The sequence below is a fragment of the Fundulus heteroclitus genome, chromosome 7 (assembly GCF_011125445.2).
Source record: "Fundulus heteroclitus isolate FHET01 chromosome 7, MU-UCD_Fhet_4.1, whole genome shotgun sequence".
NCBI classification, from domain to species: Eukaryota; Metazoa; Chordata; class Actinopteri; order Cyprinodontiformes; family Fundulidae; genus Fundulus; species Fundulus heteroclitus.
In genome coordinates, this window is record NC_046367.1 from 22,924,905 (window position 1) to 22,945,457 (window position 20,553).

Here is a 20,553-nt window from a genome sequence, read left to right on the forward strand (position 1 = left end):
CGGCCTATAACATGGCCATAATATAACATTTCTCTATATAAAAAAATCTTTATAATGTTGGTGTCATATAATATTCAAATCTTTATTTTTGTTGAGCTTCACCTGTACTGTTGTCTTACTGCTTTAGAACATGCACGCTGGAGCGCTTGGTACTCTGTGTGATGGTGCTTGAACCAATGACTTCCATTTTTGAACAGCATGCCCCAGAATTTTAATTTAGAAACGCAAATCTGGCCTCTCTCATGCAGTGGCAGACCCCACGCTGCTGGGGCGTGGTTTCTGTGAGTGGGGGGTGGGAGCAAACGCCACGCTAAGTTTTCAAACTGCCCAATGTGGGGAAACAAGGAAATAACCTTGGGAGAGAAAAATCACCGTCGGAAGAGTGTCGACTGGGATGATAACGGGCTGCTGCATTTATTAGACAGAACTGAACCGGTCTGTTTGGGCGGACGCACAGGTTTTCTTGGAACCTTTGATAAGATTTAGATGGACACATTAGTATAAGAAACGCTCAGATTGTATGGCCGGGGTGTTTGGAGTCTTAAAGTGACGATCTTCTAAATCCTATGTGTTGTGTCAGAGCGCAAAACCGGCTCGTCTACAGCGCCCGCCCCATTGAGGCTTTCTGCGCAGCGATGGTGGGAGATTGATTATAGTCTCCGGGATTTACCGTGGAAAAAGCCAGAGAAAGAGCTGCTCCCCGATCAGTGAAAACGGACTTATCCCACACTGATTTCGCTCTCCCGATACCTCTCAGACCCTCTTAAATCCTTATTCTGGACCAGGTATCCAAAATACGCACAAGTGACGCCGGACTTTATCTATTTTTTTTTTTTAATTCTAAGGAGGCTGCGTGTGTATGTGTTTATGTGTGGGGGGGAGTCGCCTCCGCAGTAGTAAGCGGGGGAGTGGGTTGGGTCGGCTTGGAGCCAGGCACACGTCGTCAGCGATGAAAAGCGTATAGGTGAGGGTGAAGGCGAGGGGAAGACGCGTCACCAGAAGCTGGCGAGTTGTTGGAGGGGGGAGAGAAAGTCGCACGTCGGACTCGCCGGCTCTGGATTATAGACTCTCCGGTCCAGACAACCCCCCCAAGCAGGTTCTTCAGGGATCCCTACACATTTCTCCCATCTCTCTGATCCGGGACCAGCTATACTGGCTGCCGCGACCATTGCACGCTCATCTGAAAAGCGGGGTATTAGCGGTGATTCCGCGGAGCAACACATACAATGGCAACGGGCGCACTTCTGCTTGCCTTTGCGCTGCTTGGTAAGTCCGATCTCTGAAGAAAAGGAAAAAAAAAAGCTTTGATGTTGTTTCTCCCTTTTCTGATTTTTTTTTTTTATTTAATCGCTAAATATTACGACACCTGTATGGAGACATGGGAGTCGGTAGTCATGACGAGTCAGGTGGAAGCAGAGACCACATATGATCACCGCATCAATAGCAGATGTCTTGAAACAGCCATGTCTGTGTATGAACTAGGTTAATGTCATCTGGTCCTTAGTCACAGATTAAGCCCGTGGATTGTTTGTTTGGCCACTGATCATTCAGAGCCGCTGCCGCTGCTGCTTTTAAAGGAAGACACACGAGTATAGCCAACACATCATTGATACACCTGGACAAACGTCAAGGCTGTGATTGTGAAATCACTCTGTGGGTGTAAGCAAACGGTTGTAGGCACAATTCCTCCCTCTATTTTAACTATAGGAAGACCACATGGGTCACTTTGGTGGCAGCATCATGCTGTGGAGATGTCTTTTTCCACCATGGACTGGAAAGCTGCACACAATCGGATTGATGATGAATGGAGCTAAATGTGGCTCAATCTTTGGAAAAAGAAAAAAAAAAAAAAGACTTGAGATTGTGCCTGATGTGGACAAAAACCCCACACATAAAGCCGTGCTACAACGAAATGGTTTACATCATGGTTTTTTTTTTCATAAATATTTATTTGTGGTGGTGGGAGTATTATGATAAGGATATACTTCAGTGGACACAGAGTTGGTGTGAAGATGGATGGTGGTATATACAGGAGAGTCTTGGCAACAAAAAAAAAAATAAAAATAAAATAAATTACAGGCTTCAAAAGACTTAAGAGTTGGGTAGAGGGTCACCCTCCAGCAGGACAGCCCTAAACATACAGCCAGAGCTACAAAGCACGTGTTAAAATGTGTTCAAAGTCAACACCTAAGTCCTATTTGAGAATATGTGGCAAGACTAAAAAGGTGATTTTTGACAGATTCTCTCCATCCAGTCGGATTTAGGTTTAGCTATTTTGCAAATTTAAAATTGTAAATAAATGTGTCAGTCTTTAGATGTGCAAAGCTGATTGAGACATAAAGACTTGGAGCTGTGATTGTTGCGAAAGGTGGTTTTACAAAGTATTGAGTCAGACAGACTGAATAAAAATACACTTCACGCCTCAAAGTTCCCTTTTTTGTAAAAAAAAAAAAAGCAAACCATTTATATAGATCCTTTCACTTCAGAATTATAGACTAATTTCTGGTCGTCCATCACATAAAAACCCAATAAGAATATATTGACATTTGTGATTGTAAGGTGAGTAAGGTCTTATCGACAGGAATCCTTTTGCAAGGCACTGTGCACTGTTCTCATTTGTCCAGTTTCCGGTTACCATTTTTCTGTAATTTCTTGGATTTTACAGACAAATGAAAGTTGAAGCATGCCCATCCTAGTGACACACACACACGCGCACACACACACACACACACACACACACACACACACACACACACACACACACACACACACACACACACAGAAGCAGCGACAGTCACACGGGCACAGGCGTGACTCCTGACACACTCACATACTCACTCATGCACACGCATACAGCCTCCTTTCTTGCCGTACATCCTGTGTGTGAGCTGTCCCAAACAAACACCAGATGGCTTTTCTGTTCCTGGATGGGGTGGCCTGTCAGCGCTGCTGGGGGGGGTGGACAGAGGAAGAGGGTGGGAGTGGAAGCCGGCCCTCTCGAGGCCCCCACTCAGCCAAAAGGATTACCAGTCTGTGCCTTGCCTCAAGTCCCCTTTTTAGCATGTCAAGTCACTTTCACTGGGGTGGGGTGGTGAAGGGGGGGGGGGGGGGTGAAAGATGGTCTTTCCTGTTGAAATGCAAAATCCTATTGTTTCTAATGGAGATGCATCTCTCTTTTACACTAAAAGCTAGAGAATAAAGGGATAATTCAGATCTTTTGAAGCTAGTTTGTGTTAAAAGTTAAAATGCGGCTTGTCTTACCTGCAGTGCTTAACTCGCTTAGCATCCTCGTTTAGTGTAAATCCAAATTTGTTGGTCCCAAAGGCTCAAACTAACGACTAGTTAGTCCGAGAGTGGTAAAGACCAAAGCAGACCTCTCGTCTTAAAACAACTCCAATCTCAAAAACGTTAAAGCTGTTTGTGTAGGCTATTTAATGTACTTTACCTCTAAACTGTCACATTTGCATTGGTTGGTGTGCCACCATGGTGTTCCTGTGTGTAGCACATAGAAGGGAGCATGGAAAAATGTTTCAGATCAGAATAAGTACTTGATAATAAAATAATTAGTGTAAAAAAAAAAAAAAAACTTAAACATTATCCTGGTTAAAGTGGTATAAGTTTGAGTGTCACACTGCCATAGTTTTCTATTAGACTCTAACTCTGACTGGAAACACTGTAAAGTGTGCATGCTTGCTGACTAATGGTTATCAGCAGGTTAGGCTAGGGAACTTCACATCCAGCACCCCGACGACACAACGGTCATTGGCCTCATCCAACATGAGCATTGTACAATCCAGTGTCAAATTCCTTGTATGTGTACACATATTTGGCAAAAAAGCTGATTCTGATTCCGTGTTTTTGACAGGAGGATGATTGGGGGTACACTACCTACTGTCTCCATGTGCTTAGTAAAAGACAGAAAGGCAACTGAGATGTGTCACATGAACTATATATCCAAAATTGCATTTTAATCACTCCAAATTCAGGCGTTCTGACAGAGGAGGTAATTTTGGCATGTTTGATGTTTCCTACCCGATTTTTTTTTTGTACCAATGTAAGCCTCCTGGCGTGGAATATGTTCATGTGTATTATTATGTGTATTTGAGACCCCGTTGTGGGCCATAAAACACCAAGTGGGGAGAGGATTTAGATGACCATCAGAAGTCAAACTTAATTCACTTATGATTGCTAATAGTTTATGTTCGTCATAGCTATTAAAGTAAACTTTAATGGATCAAAGTAGAATACTGGCCAGATTTGCGTGTTTCAAAGAGAGATGACCAGGGTCGCCAACTTTATGCTGAAGTCTGGGAAGATCACTTTCATTCCTGCATTGATAATAGAAACAATTCTATTGCCGTGTCATTTGTTTATCTATCAAATATTCTGCGCGCACACGCATCTAAGAGATATGTACCCAAGTCTTCATGTGTGTGTGATCAGCTGCCTGTTCTTCTGCTACCCGTCAGGCAACCCAAATGTTTGCGCTTGAATTTTGTTTGTTCAAAATGAATAAAATAAAGGTTCCTGACGGCTGCGTTCGGCGGAAACATTATCCGTCATCGTTAGACCCGTAGGTGTCATCTGCAAACATTTTTTTGGCAGGTAAATCTTATTTCGGGGTTATTTATGCTGCTGAGTTTGCAGCCAGGTGCGAGCGAGGTAGAGCACATGCGTGTGTGTGTCTGTTTATTTGCAGCAGAGGGGCGTGTGGTATGAAGCACATAAAAAGAGTCGCCCGAAGGAACGAATGGTTATTAGCTTTACAAACAGGATGTCTTCCCTCTTCCCCCCACTGAGAGGGAGAGAGATGTCATGCTTTCTGTGTGCTGTAACTTAGTGGCTTTTGTGGGAGAGTGGGGTTTGAAACGGGGAGCCAACCTGAAGTCCCAGTTTATTTAACTAAATTGAAAGTCTAAGATGTGTGTGGCAGACTACTTTAACTGTTAAAGGCCTCAGTGCTTCCCAGTTACTTGGCTGACAAGCGAGCCGCCAACAGTCGCCTCGGTTCTGGTCGGCTGCGTTTGGTTCTGATTATCAGCTGGTCTGAGAACAGCTTCACCTTATACAGATTAAGGATTTCGCAGATTATGTCTGACAACATGGACTTTTTTTTTTCCCTCAATGGCATTTGCAGCGGAGTGCCATCTCAGCTGTTAGCGCAAGGTTTACTTTGCACAATATGTTTGGATTTGGTTTGGATTTGAGTAGGTTGTTTGTGGATATGCATAAAATCGAAGGCAGCTTTTTTTTCCTACATGGGGCGTCACAGCTGGTGAGGCTGGTAATATACAATATAACAAAATCACATACCCAGTATTTCTATGCAGCGAAAGAGAATCTTTGCGTACAGCGTCGTATTTGCATCTCAATTTTCAGACATTCAGGGTGATGGATTGTTTATAAAAATGAATCTAGGTATGGAGTCTGGAATTGTTCAACCCAATATGGAGGTAGATTTGAAGAGAAGTGCTGCTGAACTCTGAGGGAGGTAGAAGACTTTGTGGACTGTGGTTCTGCTTTATTTCAATCTACTCTTGCCGACCACTTTATCAGGCCAACCTATTCATTCACTTTCTGACACATATAAGGAATTGGTCAATTCCTTAGGAGCAACTTCATGCATTCAGGAATGTAGACGTCGTGAAGATGACTTGCCAAAGTTCAAAGCGAGCATGAGGAAGTGAAAGAAAGGCAGGTTTACGTCTCTTTGAACGTGGCGTGGTTGTTGGTACCGGATGGCCTAGTGTGAATATTTCCGGAACTGCTCATTTACTTGGGTATTCACACACAGCCGTCTTTCTGGTTTACAGAGACTGGTCAGAAAAAAAAAGAGAAAGTATGCAGTGATCGGCACTTGTGTAGATGAAAATGTGTTGTTGATGTCAGATGCCAGAGGAGGATGGCCAAACTGATTTGTCATGATAGAAAAGCAGCAGTAGCTCAAATAAATCCCCTTATAGCCAATGCGTGTAGAAATCCATCTCTGAACAGAGCAACACTCGAGGTGTATGGCCTACAGTAGCAACCTAGTGCCAATCCTGTCTCCTAAGAACTGGAAACAAGGCTGCAATTAATACAGGATCACCAAAATTAGACAATAACAGACTATTGTCTGTAAGTGTTGCCTAGTCCAGGTAGCCCCAAGTTCAGGTGCTCTACATTCAGATGGTGGTGTCAGAATTAGACATTCATGCCATAAAAGCATGGTTATCCTGGACAGTGAGAACTGTGCAGCCTGGTGGTGGTGTTTTCTCGGCACACTTGGAGCACCTTTACACCTACTGAGTATCATTCAAGCTCCACAGCATAGTTGGGTATTGTTGTTGACCATATCCATTGCTTTATGACCACAGTACCCTTTTGGTGAATATTTCCTGCAGGATAATGTGCCGTGTCACAAAGCTGAAACCATCTCTGACTGGTTTCTTGAACAATTATTTCCCTGAACTTCGGTGGCTTTCACTGCCACCAGGTATCAATCCAACAGAGTTTCTCTGACATGTGGTAGAATGGGAGGTTCGCATCACGGATGTGCGGCCGAGAAATCTGCTGCAACCACATGTTGCCATGGCGTCTGCATGGAAGAAAAGAGGCAAAAGATTGTCCGACCTGCTACTAGCAAGGTTTACTTAATGGAGTGGCTGGTAGGATTAAGTAAAAGCGTAGTTGAGTGCTCCTTATGTCTGTTTTTCTGCTCTTTGACGATGTTTGCTGGGGTGTTCGAGCTTCGCTCATGGTTTGTCAGCTACCTGCAAAATGTCATCCAAGAAAATGCCATCTTAGCGGCGGTAATGCAGTTTGATAATGTTACATATTTCATTGGCTTGTGGTTGCATCGGTTCATAATGACTGTGAAATACTGAAAAATTACCACATTTTTGTTCAGATTCGCTGAATGAGCTCTCACCCTACACATTCCTAACCACAGCATGCATGTGGCATATCATTATAACATATTCCTTCAGCTTGTTGTGGATATTAAACATTTTGAGACAGCAAGGAAGACATAATGTAAAACAGTTGTGATACTCAGCTGTACCATTACTAGACCTACCCACAGGTTCTGGGTAATTTCAACAATATCCTTTGCCCACTCAAGTGTTACATTTATTTCACAAAACAGTTTGGTTCCTGTTTTCTACAGTCAAATTGAAGGTGAGGCTGAGTAAAGGACCTCAAAACAACCTTGGTTCCTGGAAAAGGTTTATGGAGTCAAAGCACACCTATAGTGTTGGATCCCGTACCAGCCAAGACAGTTGGAAAGATTAGGGCCAAAATATTGGCACATTTAGCTGTCCTGTGGCACTGCCTTAGGCTGTTTCTGGGATGGTAAATCAAGCATTTGGTTGCATTGCCTTACAGCGTCAAGGTTATTACTGGAGTTTATTTTGATTTGTTACTCTGGTCCTCTGAAAGTATATACTGGATCCCATATTTGCAGAAGCCCCATTAAGCTCCATGGGATATATAAGAAAAACAAGAAACCAAACCAAAGCATGACATAGAGAATTGTGATTTATTTTAATTTCTCCTTCTAATGCAACACTTCCGCATGTTGCCAGAAACATTTTTACCAAGATGGGTATGTAGTAGAATTTTCAACGTGGATTCAACGTTCCCTAACAAAAATATGACATTATCAGACAACACACAGGGACAGGACACTGGAATTACTACAGCTTTTCAGAGTAGAGATGACTGACCATTTAAAGCCTAAGCAAGATGTGAATATTTTCCTATTAATTTCCTCCCATAGTTAGACAATTGACTCTTCTTGCAGGATTTAAAAACAAGCCTTTACTATGGAGATTGCAGAGCTACACTTATGGAATAACGAGGAAATAGTTGCCAGATTTGAACAAATTGACTTTTTAGACTGGAACCAGCGTGAACTTTGAATTAGCCCACTTAACCACATTAAGGCACAGTCAGCAACATTGATCCACGTTAAACCACACATTATATAAGAAGTCAACAAGAATTGGCACTCCATGCTTCACAAGAACTAAGAGGCTGAACCTACGGACAGTCTTCACCGGACTCGCTCACTGCAACACACCCGCCTCGTATTTCTCAGAGACGAGGCAACAAGAAAATTCTGCCCAGAAAAGGCGTCAACAACGAGCTGCAAGAACAGAAGGACGCTTGCAGCCCAGAGAGGGAGAACAAATTTCTCTGTTTTTTTGTGGAGTATGTATTGGCCTTAATATCAGGTCAGAGACCTAATATTGGATGAAAAGAGTTTAGCATATCTTTTTCCACTTTTCCACAAAATGTGAGCGGTACATTTTAAAACCAAACTAGCCTTCTGGGTTGTGAAAATGTGGTGTATTGAATTTAGCTGCACCGAGAGAAAAATAAATTGAATTCACACAAACTGGGGAAAAAAAAAAAGAAGTCCAGCAATAGAATATATTCTTGTATTAAAAACCATTAAGCATCTAATAACACTGGATTGATTCTGAAATGTGAGAAGCTTCTTTTCCAAAGGCTTGTTTTTCAGAGAGATTCTTTTTTTTAAGTCAGATAAGATGCTAAAACACGAGCCTCCCATCCTGCCTTATTTGCATGGCTATTGATTAACTGTAAAAGTAAAAAGTTGTGAGTAGTTCTTACGCCAGCAAACTTTGAGCAAATCAGCAAGGTGTAAAGCCAGTGCTGCGTAATTGGTGCAATAAAAACTAAAAAAACAGCGGTAGTTAAAAGCTCATTTTCAATTTCGGCATATCTAGCTACTGTTTATTGTTTTGTGTTTGAGTGTGTACTTTTCCTAAATACTTAACTGTGTAGCAAGTTATGACACTTAAAGACACTCAAACATTTATTCATTTTTTTTTATGTCTATCTATGGCAAATGCCACAAATGTTTGAGAGGGCTCTTTGAAACGAAAACAAAAAAAATCTAGTCAGGAAAACTCATTACATTTGTACATTGCCTAATGTGAATAAGGCTTACAATTAAAAGTGAAAGGGAATAAAAACCAGTCACATTCAGTTTAATGATCTGCTGCACTGAACTGGGACTGTGAACAATATTTTAAAAGGGAGAAAAGATGGATGACAGCAGTTCTATGCTAAAAGAGGTGGGATTAAAAACAGAATTACATATGCATGGTGCCCTTGCACCGTTATTCATATCTTTTGAACATTTTCACATTTTGTCACTTTACAACCAATTTATTGGGGTTTAATGTGATAGACCACATGACTGTGCATATTTTTAAAATAAAAAAAACTGCAAAGTCTGACACACATTTTCAATCAGCCCCACTAAGTCAATACTTTGTAGAAGCACATTTCACTGCAATTACAGCGTCGAGTGTTTGACTGAATGTCTCTGTCAGCTTTGAACTTTTTGTTCATTTTTCAAAATAGCTTAAATAAATTCTCTCCTAGATTAGATTAAAGTCTGTAGTTTGACTGGGGTATTTTAACACACAGACACACACATATACTTTGATCAAAAGTTGTTTTCTGTTTTTTTTTTTTTTTTTTTTTTTTGTTTTTTGGCACCCAAATTTCCAGGCTATCGCAGCCTCCATCAGTTTTTTTTCTTTCCTAGAACTGTTCTGCTGACTGAATCCATCTTCGGGTCAGTTCTAAACAGCTTCCCCCGTCACCGCTGGAAGAAAACACAGCATGATGCCGCTACCACCATATGTCCCGGTGGGGGTTGACGCGTTCATGGTGTTCTGCCACACATAACGTTTTGCATGTCGGCCAAAGAGTTCAAATTTGGTTTCGTTGGACCAGAGTACCTTCTTCCAATTGTTTGCTCTGTCACTCCAGATGGGTTTTGAAAGTAAAAACCGAGCTGTTTTCACCAACGGCTTTCTTTTTTACCTCCTGACTGCTTCTCTAATGAATGCCATCCTTCCTCATTCTGTCAGTTTAGTTGGATGGCCAGGTCCTATAGTCTTTGCCATACTATTTGATTTTTAAAAAGAATACTTAATCAGTTCTCTGAGGTATTTACTTCTTGAGTTTTTTTTTTTTTTTAAGCTAGCACTGCTTTAGGTTCCTCATAACCTGTCTGCTTTGTTCCTTGGTCTTCATGATGTTCGCTAACAAACTGCTGAGGACTTCATGTCTACACTGAGGTTGACTTTATTTACTAATGAAGTGACTCACAAACGCTGTTTGGCACACTTTATTTAGGGGGATCAGATTGACGGAAGCTAAACACAGACACAAACCACTCTTTTCAGTTTTAATTAGCCTTCTACGTCGCAATTACCGTGTGTTGCATAAAATCTGTGGTTGTGATATTACAACGCATAACATTTTTAAGAGTATGGCAACTTTTGCAAAGGATTGGTTCAACCTTTGAATGGCTATTTGCTAAGGTTGTTAAATAATTTAAAGCCTCTGTTAAGAGGTCAGCATCTGAATTGCCACTCCCCGATGCCACTCCTCTGTCTCGAATGAGAGCGACAGCTGCAGGCGTCCCACCCAAAAATCACACACATTCTATCTTGTGTGTGGTCAAGCCAGCTTGTCCTTTTTATTGAATCAGCTGTTAAAACTCTGGCAATTTGTAAGTTGTGTTTTAGTGTACAGTATATATATATATATATTTTTAGGCCTCTGCATATGCATGAGCTATTGCAGTCTAGACAATGGAGCACCACAGCTTACTGTCTAGGTGCTTGTGCATCTGTTCTATGTTCTATGTTGGAAAATCTCTGGCACGTGTTCTGTCTGAGATCTGTTGTTTTGTTTTTTGCTGGTCGTTGCCACAAGAATCCAAGGCCCTGCTTCTGGCTGTCAGGGGAATCCAGGTCTCACAGAGCTTGCTCTTATTATTGCATTGCATGCTCTCCTTGTTATCTTTTCTGTTTTCTATATGTCGTAGTTGCACACATGCTGGTTCGCAAAGTAAGCACCAGTCCTGTGTCTTTGTGTACCCTCATGACGAGATCCCTTTTGTGCTATTGTTATTTTTGTCATATCATAACTCTGTTGACTCAACTGAAGGGAGACAAAACAATAGAAGAGTTGAAAACCAGTCTGTCAGCACATTAAAAGTATTGTATAAACATCTTTTACAGCTGGTACATATTAAAAGCACAGCTCTCTTTATCAATATCTGTTCATGCCAATCATGCATGCATCAACAAGGCTGGTAAGGTGGGGTTTGATTGCCATAATGTTGGGGGTTTAGGTTTGTGCAGAGGGAAAATCTTGCTTCAGGTTCACCTTAAGGCAAATACTAGTTAGTGTCAAATAGCTACAGGGCAAGTAACTGGCCTGTATTACAGGCTTCACAGTCTGCTAGTGAAACTCGCACCGAGTTACTAGTTTTACTACAGCTGCAGTGAATTCTCCAGTCAGGCTCCAACTTCTTATTGTTTCCTTTCCAGGCTAAAAGGCTAGCAATCTTCTATTCCTCCATCAAAGGTTGAGAAGAGATAAACCACTTTTTTTTAGTTTGAATTGATTGAACTAAAGTTAACTATGAGTAATCACATGTCTTCTCAAAGATGCAGTGTCTGCTTTTTGAACGACGATCCTCCCCTGTGACCCAGGCCCAGAGCACATGGCAATGATCCATTAAAAAACTAATTATTTATTTTTTTGCTGCACATGTAATGGCCTTTAGTCAAAGAAAGTACTGTATGTGGCATTCACAGTTTTTGATACTTGGACATTATCCAAATAAGTAATTAACTACAATGTACACACATATGAGCAATACGGTCCTTCACATAGGAAAGCATCCCATCAGATGACTGCATGAGCACTTCAAAATAAAAGTTGTAACTTCTGTAAGAAAACGTGACCTTACAGAGTGACACTGTAGTTGTAGTGATTCTGTAGACACTATTTCCCAGTATTTAGCCACTTGGAATCTATTTGATCATCTCCAGTTAAACTTCTAAAATATTTAGACTAGTAAACCCTTAACCGGTCAATTCTTCATGGAACAGATTCTTTAAAATGTGCTATTCTATTATTCTATTAGTGAAAACACAAAAACGTGAAGCGCATTTGAAGCGTGGTCAAAGTTTTTTTTGGGGGGGGAGTAATCCTCCCCGCTGCCACAGTTTGGTAAGAAGCTCTAGCTGGACACGTAGCACAGGAAGCTCCTGCTTTGTATCTCATTTGAATCTACTCCCCTGACGTCTGTTTACCCGTCTGGTCTTCCCACTCCTCCCCAGAATCACAGAATCTCGTAGCTGAGCCGGCTCATCTCTTCAGATCGTATCTCGCGTGTTTGCTGATAACGAACCCCAAAACAGCCCTCTGGCTATTACTGAACCGGTTTGTTCTTTTTTGGGTTGATTTGCATGGCTCTCTGCCTCGTGCGCGTGAAAAGCACTCCAGCTGCCTCCTCTGCAATGAATAACCCCTGACCTCCCTCCCCCACTGCTTTTTTTTGAAACAATGGCGTGCCCAGCCCACCCTTTCTTCAAAGAGCACTAATTAGAAACTGATAGTAAGTGGGATACAAACTAGATGGTTTCATCCACCTTAAGAAGACGGGTTTTTTTTTTTTAGGTTTAACAGTCACATTTATCTCCAAGCTTCCCAAGATGAAAGAGGAAAGAAACCCGCTCTTCTCCTTTGGAAATCCGTCTGCTCCTCCCTCATTTTATCTCGGCCCTACTGTGTAGGGAACAATGATGGTGGCTAGCTGGAGAGAGGAGTCCACTCCACTCCTCCACGCTGACACACAAACACCCACAGAGCTCTGTGAGCTACCGTCCCTCCGTGCGGCTACGCTCCCTCTGCTACCCGCTTGATCCTCCACCCGAGCAGATCCCACGCTGGTGGGATGCACACCAGGCGCCGTAACTATGGCTACTGCTCCACAGCTCGCACACCGCCGATCCACACGCGGTGACAAATGCTCAGCCTGGTGTTTCACATTCAGACAGCGCACCCAACTTACCGTCTACAACAGAAATCTCTCGGCTCTGTGTTTGTGTTTCCTAAACTTCCCCCTTTTTGTGCGTGTGCGTGCTCTTATTGTGCATTCATGAATTATTTTTACCCAGCTTATGTCTTTGACAGGTGGGTAGGCAAAATGACAGACAATGGCAAATAAAAAAAAAAGTCTGTTTGAAGTAAACTAATGAATACTTAATTAGTTTTGTTTTTTTTAAAATCTGCAGGTTTAGGTGCAAACACCAAGGCTGATAGCAAGTTGCCAATCATGCAAAAACAAACAACTATGTACATTAAGTGGTTGCAGCTGTTGGACATAATTGTACACAAGTGTGAGAATGGATAATGACTGCAGATAGCCGTGCCTTAGATTAGCCCTGCTTTCCTTTTTATTAGAAAAATGTATGCAAATGCTTTAATTCTTTCGCTGATTGCAGGGTATACTGTGATGCGGTTAATTTTTGGGTTCTTGCATTGTATGAAAGGCTAAAAGTTTGGCTTTAGAATGGATTTGGGACTGCAGTGTGTATTCATGCAGACCAGATTTTTTTTTTGGATGGGGTGGGGTATTGTGGAGGTCACAATGATTATGGTGGCCGGGGGGGGGGCTGGAGAGCGTAGGTTAGTAGGGTAGCAGGTGTCCACAAAGAATTAATGGACTAAGTGAGGGGTGTATGGCTGGAGGCCCTTAATGTACTAGAAGATTGCGTGTGTAAGTGTGTGTGTGTGTGTGTGTGTGTGTGTGTGGGGGGGGGGGTCATGTGTGTATGTGGATCAGTGTGTATGAATGGGCAGATTTGAAGGGACCAGTCTGATTTCCTGTGTTGCCATCCCAGTCTTTGCTTAGCAGTCTTAACAGTATATAAACCTAGGCTGGGATTATTGTTGGACTAACAAAATTATAACCTTGAGTAAAAATGTTACCCTATGTCAGCAATTAAGTACAAAAGTAGTAAAGTCCTAATTGCTATTGCTAAAAATGCTATGTTTTCTTGCTGTTCTGCTTCTTATAGAGGAACATTGGGCGTCTACCAAGCTGGTACTACTTGGAGAAATTAGTCAAAATGTGTGCTTTAGTAGCTCAGCAGACCTGCTGGGTGTAGCTTGCCAACTGTATTTTTTTTAAATATCGTTGCCTTAAAGGGCACACATCACCCTTTCTCCAATTTTAGATTTTAAACTTTGTCTAGGTGCCCTATAAGTGCCGTAACTTAGAGATGTAACAAAAGAGTTAGGGCCCATGGAGGGATTTAAAAGAGCTCTGTGGCGAGCCCGGTCCGCCTATAATACGCCATGTTGACCAATAACTGCTTGTGACAAAAGCTGTTGTTTAAAACTCTAAATAGCTGGCAGCAGTTAAACAGATGAGATAATTTATTCTGTGCTTTTGTTGTTCCATCATCCCTGCCATTTTTTCCCCCATATACCTGAATACTTTGTTAGGGAGCTATGTAGAAATTATGCAGCTGTCCCTTTTCTCCACAGAATCAGTACATGTTTTCTGCTCCTGGGGATTTAACTGCCTCACGCCAATGTAGCTGTCAAAATGCTACTCAGCAGACACAGTCTGACAAACCTCTCTAACTTTATAAGGCCAGCCACTGTTTTGTTTCACGGCAACATGTCTTTTGGCCCTAAAAAGTCACTTCAAGGTAATGCTACTCATGCTGCCGTTGAAAGGGAAGTCAAACTGCTCAGACAGCACATGGAGTCAAATGTCTCTTTAATTTGACTTGGCTATAGAGAAAAAGAATAATGGTGGTACAGTTAATGCTTGATGAGACAGAATTTTCCTACCTGATAAACTTTCTACTAATAAAAGCTAGTTGCCTAGCTGTTCTGTTGTCATCCTATCAATAATCCCTACCTGTGCTTATCTCTGCGGGGCTTACCCACGTTTTTCGATTAGATAATGTTTTCCTCTTTGAAAAACAATGGTGAGGCAGAATATAATTCATTGATGTTTCATACTTTAAAAATATATTGTATCTGCGCTTTTCATGACTGGAAACATTTCCAATCAGCCCAATTTGTGTTCCAGATTCCTCTTCCAATCAGCTGGAGAAAACGCTGGTGCCTCCAGCTCTTTCTCTGGCACCTCATTGAAAGGACTTTAAACAAACGGTACATTTTAGCGATTTCAAAACCTCTTTTAAATGTAGGTTTATCTTTATACCAGAAGCTGGCCCATGCCCAGACAAGACTGTCAGTTTTGAGCAGTGAAGTATACAAACACAAGTTGCATTTGGAGTCCTTCTGCTCATCACAGCCTGTATTAAATGTAAAATATCACTTTTATGTTCTTGACTGTATATCACATTCCCAGAAAGCCTGTCGGTATCATCCAACATTCGCAGTCATTGAATACATTTCTGGTGCAGCTACTGAGGGGCTCCTCTTAACTAGCAAGCTGCTGCTTCTCATAGTCACTCGGTCTTTTTTTTAATTATTCATTGGCAATATGGTTAGTAAGGAGCTGACTTGACACATACTTTTTAGATTTTAATGAAATTTATATGACAAGATGTTTCTCTAGCTGTGCCACGTTTGACTGGGGTGCAGCAGCCGAGTTTCAGCTCTGCCCAGACTCTCCCTGTTGACTTTTGCTGCAGTGCTCCAAAGCTAAACAGCACAGTCATGCACGGTATTTCCAACTGAGTTCCAAAGTAAGCTTGTACACTCTGCAATACTTCCACATTGACTGGCAGATTAACGAAGCAACATGTGGCGTTTGAAAAATTGTTACTTTGCAGGATGAACAAGAGAACACCTAATGAACGCTGATCGAAATTGTGGGCAGGCTGTTATTTGAAAGGATCCGAGGAATTGTTATGTGCTTATTAAATCTGATTCCAAAGGCTGCTTTTTTCTTTCTGTGGTCAAACAGGAAGGGAAAGCAGCTGAGGGTGTGGGAGGGAGGATGAAGAGGCAGCTGTTGAGCTGAAAAGGATAGATTATGATCTGGCCTGAGCCATTAACACGATATAAAAATGCTACTAGCGTATGAATAAAAAAAGAGAGAATATAAATTAGCTCAGACTGGAAATAAAAAAAGGACATTCTGGAAAGTGGCAATGCCCCTGTTATGACATTAAACAGCAATGGGTAGCCCAAACACTGATGTGTGACTTAGCATTAGAAACTCGTGTTTGCTTCAATTCTGGGCTCACCAGCTGTTATGAGCAACAGTGAATGTGGGGGTCATGACTGTTGTGGCCCAGGGGAGCCATAAATCAGAACTAGTTAGCATAGTGAGAGCAGAAGAGAGGTTGACCCAGGTGGAAGTCGCAGCAGGAGTTCAATTTCAGGCAAACGTTTGAAGCCTGGTTTTGACTGACAGAACATGAGCACTTGGCTTGGACTAGTTTGCAGTGAGATTCTGTTTAGTTACTAGAGAGACATGCGTCCTGTATTTCTTTTTAAAGTAAGGCCTTACTGTACCTCTCTGTGTCGACAGCGGCGGACTGCAAGGACTTCGCTGACTGTTATGTCCTAGTTACATACTTGTTTTGTTTTTTTTTGGTTTTGGTTGAGCTGGACCAAAGCGTTTCACGTAGACATAATATGGACTTCCCTTTAGCCTCACAGTGGACGCTTGTGCAAGACGTTAAAGGCATACTATGCAACATTTTTCAGTTAATTAATATGTTCCATACCGTTTTGGATGATTAATTGAGTCATTTCAGGTTGAACTAAGGTTTTCTCGGCCGCCCTGGTGGTCTGTGGGGGAAATACCGCACTTGCAATTGCAGGAGCAGTCGGCCCGCATTCACAGGCTCAGTAGTCTCGTGTGCATCAGAGAGTCGGTCTTGCTTATGGCGAGAACTGCTACACGCCCCCAGTGAAAGGTGTGCTCGTTGGTAGCGCAGTGGCGATATTTATGCAGTTATCATGGCGGAACCAGCGAGAAAACAGCGAAAGCCCATGTTGGAGCAGGCAAGAAAGAGGAAAAGGGTTCTGGACAGAGAGAGGAGTCGTACACGGGTGAACATAGAAGGCTGCAAGGCTGACGCGGACCTCGCGTTTCTGCTGATGCGATTGTAAGTAACATTGTAGGGTTTCCCTCACGCTACCGCCTCGCCGACATTCCAAAAAAATAATAATAAAAAAATAAAACTAACTCGATATGCGCGCCGCTCTGCTCAGCCGGTCAGCGGTGCAAAGTTTGTTTCCCCCCCCCCCCCCCCCCCCCAGCCGGTCAAATAAACATGCAAGCATATCGAGTTTTATTATTATTATTATTATAATAATCTTTTTTTTATGTTGACGAGACGCTACCGCCGCGGCGGCTGCGGCTTGGCGAGGCGGTGGCGGTAGCGTCTCGCCAACATAAAAAAAAAAAAAAAAAATAATAATAATAAAACTGGCGCGGCGGCGGCGGTCGCGGCTTGGCGAGGCGGCGGCGGCGACCGCCTCGCCAAGATAGCGCTGCAAGAAGCTTGATGTTCATACCTTCACTGTGTTAGTCATTGTTTGTACTGCCGTTTTTTCCACTTTTCGTTGCGTTCGCCTGTCTGGTAAGCTCAAAACAACCGCGCCTGGCTTGACGGAGGAACCAGAACAGCTGAGCATCTTTACAACAGTGCACTTTTACTTTCGCCCTCTTGGGGGAGCCTCGCTGGAAAATCAACCCCGGTTGCATAGTATACCTTTAATGCAGTTTTTCACACTGCCTGCTCATGAAAAAAGAACTGAAGAGAAAGAATAACAGGATTTCTCACCAGGATATCTATGTGATTTTATTGAAATAGAGAAAACGGTGGACCCTACTGCACTCCATTTCCTAAAAATAAAAGAGAAAAAAAATCACAGTTGATTTTCTTCTGCTCATGATTTAACTAGTGATGTATGCTTGGTGTGTCTCTTTGAATGGATGTAGTACTTTCGCTTTCAGCACGAATAGTCGGCATGATCACAAAAAATCTGAGGTGCGCGCAGATGTCTATGGAAAGTCGTAGCAGACGTTAGTGGGATGGTAAACATGGTGAAATTTACATCATGCAGGGTTTGCAGATAGGCAGGCAGTTGAGTGGGAGCCATGGATTGGGCCTTAGAAAAAAAAACAGCTTTACGTCATCTGCATATTATGTAAAATTGTAAGAGACAGGAATAACTTCTGGACGTGTTTACCAATTCTGTTAAAGGAAAAGGTGCGAGTGGCACTCAGTTGGCAAGTAATGAGTACATTTCTGCAATGCAGCAGCAAGAGTTGGGTGGCAATATAGTAATAAGGTATACCAGAAGTTCAGAGGTTGTTGTTGGCAGGTTTTAACAAATTATAAAATATTACATGTGTTTCTGCTTATAAAGAGTCCACTTCTTGGAAACGTCTGCTGCTGCCCTTGCTTTGACCGTATACATTTCTCAACTAAGCCTTGTTCTTAGGAAAGTGATGCAACTAGTGTAAATCACACCACCAAACAATTACTTAAGCATGCTAAAGCTATTACCCTCTTGGCTCATTTACCAATACAAAAAATAGACATAGACGTTTATTCTGCCGCAGTGAGGAAATTCAGGAGCATTGACAGCTAAGTGACATTCCAATTACAGCAAACAGATTCACAAAAAGGTTAAAAATATAGAAACTATGGGTGTTAATCAATTAATGTGCTATATTAAGTTGAGACTATTTACCATTTATTAAAATTAACTAATTAATCACAAATCTGTTAAAAATGCAGATTATTCACATTTGAAGTCAGTGTGTGCCCCCCCCCCACACACACACACAAACACTTTTAATTTTACAGTGATTTTCAGTTGTATGTGTACAGCACTATGTTGACCTTTGTTCTTGTAAAGTGCTTTATAAATAAATATGGTATGGGTATGGTAAATCAGTTTGAAACATACAGTATGTAATACAATGATTTTTTTCAACACATTATTCAGCTAAGGGAAATTACAATTTACATTTGATCATTTTAATGAGTAATAATCACCATTATTCAAGGAAGTGCATGACTAAAGGAAAAATAAATCGATTTTCAAAGCATATACTTCTGAATTGGTTCATGTGAACACAATAGAAGTAACAAAGGGACCTCCTATTTGACATTTTGTCAAATAGGAGGTAAAAAATTGGGGAACCAATTGAGGAAGGAGGGAATTGATCCATATCCCCCTGTGATCCATATAAAAGAAATGTTACAAAGCCTGCTTCCTTCTGAGTGCGCTCCATGCACATCTCAGAGGGGGTCTTCAGTTGGAAAGCTTGCAGCTATCTGAAAAGAGAGGAACAATGTTACCTAAGGTAAACGGGGTCTTGATAAAAAGTTGATTTAGCGGGCTAATGCTATAAAAAGAAGCTTGACCAGAAATGGAGGTTGGTAACACGGTAAAAGAAAAGGCGAGACGACTCGACATCATGGCGATCACGTGAGGCATGTAGAAGAGGGGAGAAAATATGACATTGCTCTGCAAACGCAACTTCGGTTTGGCTAAAATTCTGCATTCTGCTGCGACCTCTCCTCACACTTTATGATGAGGCCTGCTAGGACAATTTCTAACCCCCCTTTGTGGTGACAGCAGGTCCAGAACCATCTGGAACCGCCGGGCAGGAGGTTGTGAAGCCTCAGAACCCATACGTCAGAGTTGAGGAACAGCTTATTTTCTCAGGCCGAACTCAACCTTGTAAACAGCCCACCGGATTTTGTTTTTTTGCTCTTATTATTTTATTATTCTTTTAATGTTGCTTTATTTGTTTCTCTTTATTACTGATCTGAGACACATTTTATTCTCCCATGTCTGACATGCTGAAATACAAATATGATTATTATTCTGACATGCAGATTTTTCAATGTTGAGACACTTTGTTTCAGGATTTATCTATTTATTTGTTGTTTAAATTGCACGCATTAATGATCCCACAAGCCTGTCTGGGCAGCCTTTTATACCGTGTACGCTGGTATTTTTAAGGAAAAGTTAATTGTATTAAAATATAGGTCAACCTAAAGGACTGCAGAAATTCAGCACTGCTATGCAAATTGATCTTGTTTGGGATCCCTCTGACCAGTACCTGATTACATGCTACCACCATAGCACATAAGTTTTTTTAATGGAATTTATAACACTTTAAGGAACAGGCATTTTTACGTGCCAGTGCTGTGGATTATGTGTAAATAATATATGTGAAGTCAAAGTGAAGACCCTTTGAAGTGCAAAATTACTGAGCGGTAAAAGCTAGTTTTATCATGTCTGTCAGAAATGGATTCAAGAAGCACCAGAGCACCCTGTTGTCAAATCAAAGATGAAGATGACGGGTAGAAAGAAAGTATGTGTGGCAGACTGATTAAGTGTTTGCTTTCAGGTCTCCCATTTCTTACACAACAAGTTTCTATAATCAACAGCTAATCAAGCTGATTTATCAGGATCAAGACCATTGCTCCTTAAAATAGTTGAATTGACTTCATTCTGGAGTCTTGTAGTGTATACAGTGTTTTACACACTAAAAAGAACAAAAGGAAAGATATGTATCTCTTTTTTTTATATTGAATTCTTTTCTGAATGTAATGGCAGCAATGGCCATTCCAAGAACAGTGGATCATACTTCACAGCGGTTACCTTTTTAAGAAATCAAAAACAACATTTTTCAAGTTTTTGCTTGAAACCGCATGTAGGGTTTGCAAAAAATGCAATGGCCTCTGACAACCTCTT

The 20,553-nt window shown here is 41.7% G+C and overlaps 1 protein-coding gene across 1 annotated transcript in view; it reads left to right on the plus strand.

Moving 5' to 3' along the window:
* Positions 1-311: 311 nt before the first annotated feature.
* LOC118563823 (immunoglobulin superfamily member 3-like) overlaps positions 312-20,553 on the plus strand; it is a 36,739-nt gene continuing 16,497 nt past the window's right edge. Inside the window, exon 1 of the mRNA XM_036139751.1 lies at positions 312-1,266. Coding sequence (XP_035995644.1) covers positions 1,227-1,266 — 40 coding nt within the window. The 5' untranslated portion in view covers positions 312-1,226. The remainder of the gene's footprint in view (positions 1,267-20,553) is intronic.